At 36.7% G+C, this 12250-nt stretch overlaps 2 protein-coding genes across 10 annotated transcripts in view; one reads left to right on the plus strand and one right to left on the minus strand.

Moving 5' to 3' along the window:
• Positions 1–12250, plus strand: part of LOC144972828 (extracellular serine/threonine protein CG31145-like) — a 124773-nt gene that overhangs the window by 93429 nt on the left and 19094 nt on the right. For all 9 annotated transcript variants that reach the window (XM_078914511.1, XM_078914514.1, XM_078914510.1 and 6 more), the window contains one exon: positions 3968–4810. In XM_078914511.1, the coding sequence (XP_078770637.1) occupies positions 4622–4810 (189 nt within the window). In that variant the 5' untranslated portion in view covers positions 3968–4621. The remainder of the gene's footprint in view (positions 1–3967; positions 4811–12250) is intronic.
• LOC144972827 (uncharacterized) lies at positions 8618–11778 on the minus strand. Its single transcript, XM_078914507.1, has 2 exons — positions 11368–11778; positions 8618–10350 (listed from the first exon to the last, which is right to left on the minus strand). Exon 2 carries the CDS (start codon positions 9437–9439, stop codon positions 8633–8635), a length of 807 nt encoding a protein of 268 aa, XP_078770633.1. The 5' UTR covers positions 9440–10350; positions 11368–11778; the 3' UTR covers positions 8618–8632.

Below are 12250 nucleotides of genomic sequence, written 5' to 3' on the forward strand. Positions count from 1 at the left end.
CTTCGTTAATGTTTTTAAACTACCATTTTAATGATCAACTCTCACTAAATTATATCAATCAAAATATAAACGTTTAAGGTTACACATAGGTTTTTGTTTTGTTTTTGGTATGTTATATCCTACTAGCGGATGTTGTGAGTATTTTACCTAAACGCATACTATCATTTGAAGAAAACGATGGTTTCTATCAGTCATCAAAGCCCGAATCCCACAATTGTGACGGTTTTTGCTGTTTTAATGCCAGCTTATAGTAAAATCTAACTCCGGCTACAGAGAGTTAAACGCGGATATTGGCGTATCGAGCCGATGTAGGGCAAACAAAGGACTAACACAGATTGTAATATGTCACTCGCATCAATACTATTATTGCTTCTACCGTCCACCCTAGGAAATTGAGATAAATAAACCAGATTTGGCTGCATCGATATCGCGATGCTAATGATATTCTATAAGCTCGTAAAACGTCCTCTGATATGACCTATCGCTCATTGCACCAACGCGCTGACCCTTTTTCGTTTTTTTGTTGAGTTTTGTTTGGTTTTGTTGTTTTATCGTTTTGTTTGGGTTCTTTTAGGGATGGGAAGGGGTGGGACCGTTGTTTATTTTGTTTTGTTTTTGTTTTTTGTTTTTGTTTTGTTTTGTTTTGTTTTTTTTTTTTTTGTTTTTTTTTTTTTTTTGGGGGGGGGGGGGGTGGCGGGTTGGGTTTTTTTTTGGTTTTGTTTGGGTTTTGGGTTTTGTTTTGTTGGGTTTTTTTGTTTTGTTATTTTATTTTGTTGTTGTTATTGTTGTTGTTGTTTTGTTTTGTTGGAGTTATTTTTCCGCTTCTCTGATGTTTCTGTTTAATCTTATGTCTAATTATTTTAAAAGACAATTAAGTCGGTACAAATCCTTAATAAATCAATGGCGACATTTTCAACCTATAGGTGTTTAATAAATAATAAAATTCGTGGGCCATAACATAGAGCAATATTCACTCAATGTGCTCAAAGCGCTTTACAATTTCCCTGATCGACAGCAACATTTAACATGTCAATCGAGACATTACGTCTGTTAGGCGATATTACAATTTTTTCCGACAGATAGAACGCTGTTAACGACCAGGTACTCATTTTACAACCCAGTATGGTGAGAGAATGTGAGTAAAGAGCCTTTTCCAAGGTCTCAACCATGCGCCGAGCGAGGCTCGATACCAGAATCTACTGATCAGAAAGCGAGTGTAGTACTACAATACCACATAGCCGCACAATAGAATATTGACATTAAAATTTGGCAACTAGCCAATAAAAGGTGCTCGGACTTCAAGTGGTTTTCAGACTGGACATTGCCTCCCTTTTATTTCCATTTCAACTGGTTTTTATAATATAGGTATTGCTTTTATTGATAACTGAATATCTTTCTCTTTCATCCTTACTCTCGGCTATTCAGTCAACCAAACCTCTTTTTTTATGAGTATCCCAGAATCAAATGTAACGAAGCTGAAGATACAGGGTGGAGTTCCTGACCGGAAGCAGGGAGGTCACGTACTGTGTCTTCTATTCCCTTGTATTATTGTTTTCAACTTGCCTTTTGTCTTTGTCTTGGAATGAGATTACCTTGTTTTCTCTTTTTTCTTGTTGGAGTCCTTGGTTTGGAGGGAAATAGTCAAATGTATAATCAAAGTTTTGGGAGATGATAATTTTTTGTAAATCATATTTCTGTTTTATATTGTTATATTTGTTGTTTTGAATATATAATGTAAGCACTTGAGTGTCTTCCTCTTAGTGGGATCCTGTGCTTGTGGCTGGATTAAACTTTTAGGTGATTTCAAACTATGCACAATGATAGAATGCTCTTGGAATTTAGATATACCTATATTCCCTGTCGGGATACTTCCAAAAACACGGGAACCTTTTCAGAGGAAGACCGATCACAACACTCCCTGTGATCCTAAACAAAAACCTCACAACACTTGGACAAAGCATTAGTCTCATAACGGCAGGGGACCTTGACAATCTGAGAACCCTAGCAGAGGACCGGCAATATTGGAGACACCTCACACAGGAAATACTGGAAACAGCCAAGGCGACCCGATCTTTCGGTCGAGACGCGAAAGGCATCGAAATGATGAATGATGAATGATATTCCCTATTTGTATTATTCTCCTTTGTCTTACTTTTCTTCTTTTCTTTTAATTTAAAAAATAATCAAAACAACAAGCAGCAGAAACTCTATTGAAATAAATGACGAATCAAATTTTACAAATGGAATCTCATAAATGAGTTAGACCGTCTACTTTACATCTCTGTTATTTCTGATCCAACTTTTACGATACTATTAAAAAAAACAACTTTTTGGTCCTAATATTCAGCCATTCATACCATATTATTGTGATTTTACGTAATAATAATAACTCTCAATCAAATTGTGCTGTAGAGTTGCTATGTTTTCCACATGGACACAGTCTAGTCTTGTCGAATCAACACACTGCTGACAAAGTAAATGACCAATTCACCAATCCGGTGAAATATTTATATTAATATTTATTTATGTATTTATATATATATATATATATATATATATATATTTATATATATATATATATATATATATATATATATATATATATATATATATATATACATATATATATATAGTTTATTTTTTCTTTTGTTTTTATATGTTTTGTTTTTTCAATATTTATTATAAAATCTGCCAAATAATCCCGAGCCAATAATTTAGCCATTGTGGCAAATAATTCTACGGCAATTTTGGACAAATTGCTCTAATAATATTATGGCTATTTGGTCAATATTGCCTAAATAGTCGCTCCCTTTTATTGATTTCCTTTGATTGCTATAACATTAATGTAGGCATCACTATTGGACGCGGAAATATAAAGAAACAATCCAGAACATATTTTGGTCTTTATTTAAGTAGGGGAATGGTGCGTATTGTATGCTATAATATATGCTTTTCTGTGGATGTTTTTCCACATCAATTCGTTCATGCATTTTTGTTATAAGTATATGTACCAATGTTCTTATCTATCCAGAATCATTGTACAAAACACATTGATTTTTGTTTGTTTTAATGTTTTTGTTGTTGTTTTTTTTTTCCTTTTTTTAATATTTTGAAATGCTGCTGAAGCAGATATTGTTTTATTGCGAATCGAAAGTACGAATCACGATATCCTGACACATTAAACTGATTTAACACTTCCGGCTGGAAAGGTTTATAGCAGGAAGCTGATATCAATAACGTCTGCCGAATCAATAATCTAACGAGGCTTTAATAGCCAGCAATACCAACAAAAAAAATCCTTTTTTAAGAAGGAAAAAAAGAATTATTGTCCTCTTGGTTACCTCAAATGTATTCAAAACGACAAAAATATTTTTGTTCACTCTATCTTGTCGATGTAACGCCATTCTCGTTTCCCGCCTCATTTAGTCTTCAAAGCCATACAACCCATAGACTCAGATTTTACATGTTAAACAGGCAATTGCAAATGTCACCCTTTGGACGGGATGCAAGTCTATCACGAAGTACTTTCCGCCATTGTTAACGGACCAAGCTACCAAATCACTGCTGGGTGACAGTGAGGTGTGTGTGTGTGTGTGGGGGGGGGGGGGGGGGGGGGGGGGAGGGGGGGGGGGGGGGGGAGGGGGACAGAAAACGTCTCGATTGCATCTGGAATAGATACCAGTCCCTTTACGTGTGAGTGAGTGATTTACTAACTGAGCTGTGTCAGGTCTCATTTACTTTGGTTTTCTTTGACTCACGTGCACAGCCCTCTTAGTTTGCTATGCTCACGTCGTGTGAATGAGAATAATTCTTGCTTAATGTGTTGACACAAAGGTGCGCACCATAACAATATATATATATATATATATATATATATATATTATATATATATATATAATATATATATATATAGTCATAAATTATTTCTTTAAAAAGAACTATCTGTACCTTTTCCCTTCTCAAACAGGCTTTTGTCATCAAGTCCAATCCACAAGACATAGTATCTAGTCTACGATTGGAAGACGACGCAGACCTCTACGACGGCAGTTGCTGTGTATATTCAGCAATCTCAAGCAATGGCAATAGGCTCGGCATGTTTCTGAATGAGGCATAAAACAACAGCAGTTGATTTTGAGACTCTTGTTGGAAGTAAAAATTATTGATACATAACATTCGGCGAATTGGGTTTTTTTTTTCCTTTTTGGATTTCAGTGATTCATAATTTTCACCAACATCGTTTTTCACCAACCCTGTGTATGTAGCCACAGATCAAACCATTAATTGTCGCCACAGTCAGTTCAGTGGAAGATTTTAATGGCACTGGGATCAGGTTTATCCACTTTATAAATGGGCACATAGGGACTAACACAATTGTTTTTAAAATTGTTAAAATAAATTGTCACGTTCTATTTTCCATACTATCTAAGTGAAACTTGATTGTGAAGCTTTGTTTGATGTGAAACAATAGAAATACAACTTGTGTAGGTAATTAAGGAACAAGTATTTTACGTAGCGGTAAAATCTGTTCCTTGGGATTTTAAGACGTCTTCTGATTTTGTAAAGAAAATTATATTCATTAGGATGCCTGTCCCAAAGTGATAACAACCTGTGGATATTAAAAATGGATAAACACATGATATTGGGCATGTTGAAATGCCGATGGAGAAACATCTTGTGGCTGTTGTTGATGATTGTGGTCGTCCTCAACGCTGCCATCTTCTTTACTGTCCCTGGGACTAAAGGCGGCTCCGAGTCCAAGAAGGAAGCTCCAAAGGAAAATCGCCTTGAACGTGTCGCTTCTCATTTACAGGTAAGATTAGTTCATTATTAAACAATAAAAATAGTATCATTGTATTCTGGTATCTTTTTATGTGATTGCTAAGCCATTCTCTGGCGCTAAAATGATTTTAATGTGTCGCAACCGTTCTAAAACATCCAGGTAAAGAGCTTGTGGGTCCAAATTAGCCAAGGAATGAAGGTTTCCGGCTCTACATATCACAACTATTACAACTTCTACGTGAATATTTGCACTCTGGCAAAGGGACTGACTTTCATATCACAGATACTTGCTCTCTTTATATGGTTTCAATTGCAGACTGAACCATTTAACAGTAGTAAGTAGTAAGTACAGAGCTTTTGGTCTGATGGCGCACGAGTTCAGAACGCTCTGTCTCAAATCTTATTTTAGACAAATTAAACCCATAAACCAAACTTTAAATTGTTCGGTGAGTGTCGAATTTGAATACATATTAAAGCGTTGCCACAACGATGCAAAGAATGTTGGTCTCATTTCATAGGTTATTAGACTGTTAACACTTTGGGACACAACAGGATGATTTATATCTATTATTTTAACTTCACGTACCACGTGACGAATACCGGAAGTCGATCTTATTAAACAAATTAATTTAATTGACAAAGACACTAAATTATGTGAATGCTTTGGGTTTATCCTTTGTCAGTAAGCTTGACCCCCCCCCCCCTCCCCGCTCTCTCTCTCTCTCTCTCTCTCTCTATATATATATATATATATATATATATATATATTATATATATATATATATATATAATATATATATATCATTGTTATACACACGTACACACATACATTCATACTTACATACTGCATACAAACATATACGTGCATTCTCTCTTAATCGCTTTCCTCCTCGATCCCTCTCTCTCTCTCTCTCTCTCTCTCTCTCTCTCTCTCTCTCTCACTCACGTCCCTTCTCTTCCCCTCGCCAACCTGTCAACTGTTCTTAATTTCACTCGAATCGTTGATTTCAAATGCACTGTTGATATATTTGCACTGTTGATATAAATGCACTGTTGATAGATTTTTGTTTCAAACAATCAGGAAGTATTTCGACAGAGAACGAAAAATAAAATATTATTTAGAAAAAAAATACTAAAATAAATAAATAAATGAATAATACACTTACATTAAATTAGATAGCGTAACCAATAAATTTTGAATTAATTCAATATATCCTATTTGTGAGAATTCTCGGAAAGAATAAAATCTTTATTTGGGTAATTTATAAATACTATGCTGCTTTGTTAATGGGTGTTTACTACCCGTTATAGTCACCGATAAAATACTTTCTGATCTGTTGCCTTCTTAAAATTGAAATTTGTCGCTAAATAACAAATATATTCATTACATCGAAACAGTATTGTTTCTGTCGGGGGGAAATTTATCACTCATAGTTTTAATTATACTGGCTACCATTCCGTCGGTGCTATCACATCGTAGAGTAACAGTTTTGCGATAGACAGAGTTATGACCACAACAAACGATCTGGAATCACGGGATGCGGCCTGTCAATTGAAAGTGTGTAACGCATATTATAGCAATAACGGCAAAAATCGTTTTAAAAACGAGAAAAAAACAAACAAACAAAAAAAAACAAAAAAAAAAAAAAAACCCCAGAAAATAAAGGCAAGACGCGAAAACTAAATAAATAAATAAGTAAAGAAATAAAGAAAGAATCGTTCAATGATCTAAGGCCAAATGTTGCAAAATGTTGGTTATGCTACTGTTTATTTCCACCGACAATTTTACACCCCCCCCCCCCCCCCCCCCCCCCCCCCCGGCCACTGTTTTTCAAAATTTCAATGCTAAGAGCGAGAGAGAGAGAGAGTGAGAGAGAGAGAGAGAGAGAGAGAGAGAGAGAGAGAGAGAGAGAGAGAGAGAGAGAGAGAGAGATAGATAGTTAGAAAGATAGATAGATAGATCAATGGCGAGTGCGACTACTCGCTGATCTCGCTCTCAGCCAGGCGGAGGATACCGTGTCTGTTGGATCCCAAGTTTGGCTCTGACACCGTGATATTTTTATTCCGCTTTCATCTGGCATGTCTCCATACAATATTATAGTTCTCACCATTATTGACAAGAGTGCCCGTTCCACATTTTCTTCTAAAAGGTATACTATTACTTGTTCTTGACCCTTGAACGAAGTAGTTTCAAAAACTGAATCACATGCGATTCCTTAACTCCTTTCTCACATTTTCGAGTCTCTCTCTCAAACGAAATGAAAACATAAGCAAGATGCCTTTTCAACCATTGTCTGAATGCTGCATCACATTTCATGATTTGCGAGGAAAGCAAGCTGTTGCTATCGTATCAAAGCAAATAAAAAATTGATTTATGGTATCAATTTCGTCTGTTTTCGAAAGGGCATCGCTGCCGTGATATGAGAAAAAGACGCATAACGGGAAAACCTACTTTTTCAGGAAACGCAAAAAAACCGTTTTACTTAATAACATTGCAACTATTGGCTCGAATCTAAAAGAATTAATAGGTAATTAAAGAATATTTTTTTTGTTATTTTATTCATGGAACTTGAAAACTAAAATATTTGTATTAACTGTGTAATTCACCAAAAGACCTTTTGCCAAATCCATGATTGAAAATTGATTGACACATGTCTTTGACAGATAGACGCAAAAATATTATGCGTCCATCGCACTTTCGGATGTGTATCCAGTGTGTGACAAACGGACGCATATTGTTTTTGCGTCTGTTTGTCATAGACATGGGCTAGTTTAGCGGTAATGTGCATAATGATATACAGTGTCATGTGAGGACGCATATCGCCCATTGTTAAGCTATAATAAGCAAAAACACCATAATCACGGGTCCCTTGAATAATCGGAAGAAACCAATCAAAAACATATAGGATATCAAGCTGAACATGCTTTATTATTTCAGAACAATGGCACCAGTCATGTAAATTTTCATAATAGTTTCATTTGCAGTGATTTGATTAGCATTATTTGTATAACTAATACTAACTCTCTTTCTCTCCCTCTTTCGTTATAGTTCACTAACATGGAGTTTGCCTTTGTAATCCTCGCTAATATTATCACATACATATTATACATTCCATCTCTTCTATTTAGATAATGAATTGAATCATTACTTAGGCGTAAACGTTGCGTGCTCGTACACATTGTTTGGAAGAGCAACGTTTCCAACTAGTCAGTGAATGATGAAGGGACATTCACTTGTAGGATTTGCAAAGAATTTTACTCGTGGAGCTGGTTGGTAGGTCTATCCAGTACTTTCGTCTATTGGGGCGGAGGGGGGAGGGGGAGGGGGGCGTCAAACCCACAAGTTGTTTCACGATCTCATCCTTCTTGTAAATCCTACACCCCTGGGTTTTGTACGAAACTTTGGCGTACAAACAAATCCGCGTTTCAGAATGTCACATTCGTTGAAGGTATCTTCTTCAAAGCTATTTTGAAGAAGAGTGTCTTTGGTGACCCTCGCCTGAATTCAGCACAAACAATCTTAGCTAGGTAGGGACGATTGTAAGCTTTGCTCAACAGATAACTACTGACTCCAGAATCCCAGTTGGCAAAGTCATTAAACCTCAACGGCATTGTCTGGCAGCCTGCTTCTACGACACATTCTTCAAATTCATTGAGATCAAAGATTTTGCCGTCTTTCCGCCTCAGAACTCTTTGGATTCCGGCATGGGTGGAATCAGCTGCCATAAAAGTATGACCAGGCTCTAAATAGTTGATTGTGATGGTGCTTGCTTTTGTAGTAGTCTAATCATACAAGATGAAGTAACATAGTATAAAGGGTATACTTTATAATTTGGGCGCTACAGTTATCCAGTCAGAGTGTCACAGATTCGGCATCACGCTTATATATTAAGTAAGAAGCTGATGCAAGGTCTTCATCTTTTCGTCCTAAAATTGATTCATTCCATATCACGGCAATGTCCTTTTCACTTTTTTTGCAGTCCACTGGTGCAAATGTCTCTTTGAATAAGACCAATCTGCTTGTGAACATGGTTCTGTTAAACTGATTCATTCTCGGCAGCAAAATCGCTTTTTGCAGATCAGCGGCAAACACTGGATGGGCTGTGTTGGCGTTTTCGTTCTTGTCTGCATCCTGTTGATACCTCTCTAGCATTTCTGTATCGTGTCCGATGGATGATTTTATCGGCACACGGTTCACACCTTTCTTCACAGTTGCATAGTTGTTTGTGCAACAAGAAGGACTTACATTTTTCACATTCTTCTTGAACAAGGCTTGTGAGATGTTAAGTTCTTTAAATGCAGAATAGTAGAGTTTCTTTGATATGGATTTTCCATTGACTGCGCAAAAGTTTTCGTGCATATCATTGATGATCAGATCAGATGGTAAATATCTCCTGAAAAGCGCGTGTTCACGTCTATAATGAAAAATGCTTGTTTTATATTTCTCTATGTGTTCATGGATAATGCTGTGGTCAATCTTGTGCCAGGGACTATGACGTCCACGATTGTCAACAAGGGGTACTTCTATGACATTGTTTTCGTTAACACCAACATCCTTGAAAGCGCTCCTTATCAGTTTGCCATTATTAGCTTTGAATCCGAGAGTAGTAAAGAAGAGCTTTTTGCACACAGGATGGAAGACTCCATCTTCCTGTTTCATTGTATATTTGCATGTACATGACTAGGCAATTTTCTCCTTGGAAAGAATGCCTTCGCACTGATCTCTGCATTCTGTTTTACTTACCCAAGTCCGTACAAATTTGCGCTGGTCCTTCCAATCCTCTCCCCAAAACATCTGTTAAGCTCCCGTCGCTGGTACTCCAAGAATCTGTCACGGCATTTTTTGGAGCAGGTCGGCGCACAACCTTCCAAGACCGAATGCTTTTCTCTCATTCGCAAAAGCTTGTGTATTTCCTAGTCTGCTTTTTGTATCCGCGTCTTGTGCTTTCTCTTTTTGAGTGAGTAGAACTGTCTCTATCTCTAGATCTGGTGTAGTCATTGTTTCACTCTGCTATCGTGGTCTCTGTAATCGATGACACACCTGGAACATGCTCTCCTTCAGATATTTCTCCTTAACCGGTAAAGGATGCCGGCGTGGCAGTTTCGGACAAATACTCTTCCTCTTCAGCAAATGGAACTCTAGGGGCAGTGGTTTCGGCGACATATTTAGAAGCAAGTTCCAAATACATTTCAAATTCTGAGTCACTATCTAAACTTTGTTTCTCAATGGTAAATTCAACACAAAATCCATATCGATATCCATATTTAATCTCAACAGCCAGTTTACGTGCTTCTACTGCAGATTTTCATATCGGTGTTTAGGTAAACCTATCTAGCTCGTCTCCTCCGTTTTTCTTGTTGTCCGTGGTTTCTTTAAATCTTTTCCTCTCTGCTTTTATGACACTCATACATCATGTAATTCCTCCTGATAGAGGTTTCACTATTGATCTGAGCTAGCTGTTTCAATGGAATGTCAATATCTGAATCACCGGAGTCTGATTGTCATGATTTATTTAATCTGGGTTGGCTGAGGTGGAGGTACCGGTGGCCTTTTTAGGGGTTCGATCATATCTGATGAAAGAGATATAAATATGGATATTCAAAAATTGAACCGGAGTGGACTTATTCATTAAAATAATCTTTATCATAAAGTAACGTTGTTATGATATGATATTGAGTTACAGTTGCTTGCCTTTCCCAAAAGAATATTGAAACAGGTTATTGAGGGCTAATTGGATGCATAGCTAGAGACGTATTGTCTCAGTAGTTAAGGTTTTCACTTTGAATCAGAAGGTACCGAGTCCGACACAGTCCTAGGTTGGTTTTCAGGCCCGATTGGTTTTATGTCCACTGTCCTGATCCCAAGCAAGGGGGGGGGTGCGCAGTGCGCACTTTAGTAGAAAGCTGGGGGAGATGGGGGGAGGGGGTGTTCATTTTCACCAAAGAAGGGGGTTTGACCGAAGAATTCAACCACAGCAAATTACAGGGACAGTATTTTTTCTATTTAAGAATGAATTTTAAGTTTAATAAGATCAGAAGGAGGGAGGGGAGGTTCGCGAAAATTCCGAACATTAATGGATGGGGGGGGGGGGGGGGCGTCTATTTGATACACTAGAATACTACTACTACTACTACTACTACTACTACTACTACTACTACTACTACTACTACTACTACTACTACTACTACTACTACTACTACTACTACTACTATTACTACTACTACTACTACTACTACTACTACTACTACTATTGTACATACAAATGCTTTCACTGTTACTACTAATACGACTACTACTTATTCTACAACTTATACTTTCATAGTGATATAACGATGATGATTAAAATAATAACATTAATATTAATAATTGTCATCATAATGATAATCATAAATATAGTACATGTAATAACAATAACAGTAGTGCTATTAGCATGTAAATCAATATTTGTCTAAGTTAAATATCAGAAACACAGATAAACCGTCAATAGCAAATAATTATTAAACATCCTCACTAATATATGACAAGTAATTATATGATTATATACATAAAATCTTTGATCACTTGAATAGGAAAAGGATAAAACTCACCCGAGGAAATGAAGAATTCACACCAAAACAACAATTTACTCGTACGTCTTTGATGATTGACTATTTGATGAAAATTGGAGAACAATGATATGTTCTTTTCATCGTCACCAGTCGTAATACAAACGGACGCATATATCTTAATTTTTGGAGAGTGTCTTGGCAGAAAGTCGCATATCCGAAATGCGTCTTTTTGTGAAAGACAAATTATGTCATTCGGTGGACGAATAAGAGAAAAAGACGCATATTACAAAATGCGACCTTCTGTCATATCCACATTCAATATGCGTCGATCTGTCATTCCTCGAAACGAATTTAAACCAAATTAGGTCAAGTCGCATATTTTCAAAATGAAACAGCTTTTTTATTTTCAATGATTGAGTTACCAAACCCAGATAGAAAAATGCGCCTTTCTCTCAAGTATGTGAATCCAGAAAATGTCAATTTGACCTAGATACCGATATGCGTCTTTCTTCCCTATCACGGCACATCGTGTCCACCTCTATTTCGACCAACCCAGACTGCGATGGCATTTCACTTATTGGTGCGTGAATGTCAACAATTTACAAATGTCATTGATTTGAGGTTATAATATTATGTGCATTTTTTATGGGAGTTTGCCCGCGTACGTGTGTGTGTGTGTGTGGTGTGTGTGTGTGTGTGTGTGTGTGTGTGGTTTTTGAGTTATTGCGTATAGAAGGAACAATATTGACGTCACTCAGCTCTTTGTTACGGTTTTTAGCCAGCCATTTAAAAAATGATTAGTTCTCACCAAATTGTATAAATCAGACTACAGTTTAAGGTTACACATAGTTTTGTGTATTGGTACGGCTGGCGGATGTTATGATTTTTGAAACTAAACGCATAGAATCAATTAACGCGCGCG

This window comes from Berghia stephanieae, chromosome 5 (genome assembly GCF_034508935.2).
Source record: "Berghia stephanieae isolate SIO BIC M18660-M18661 chromosome 5, UCSD_Bste_1.3, whole genome shotgun sequence".
NCBI lineage: Eukaryota > Metazoa > Mollusca > Gastropoda > Nudibranchia > Aeolidiidae > Berghia > Berghia stephanieae.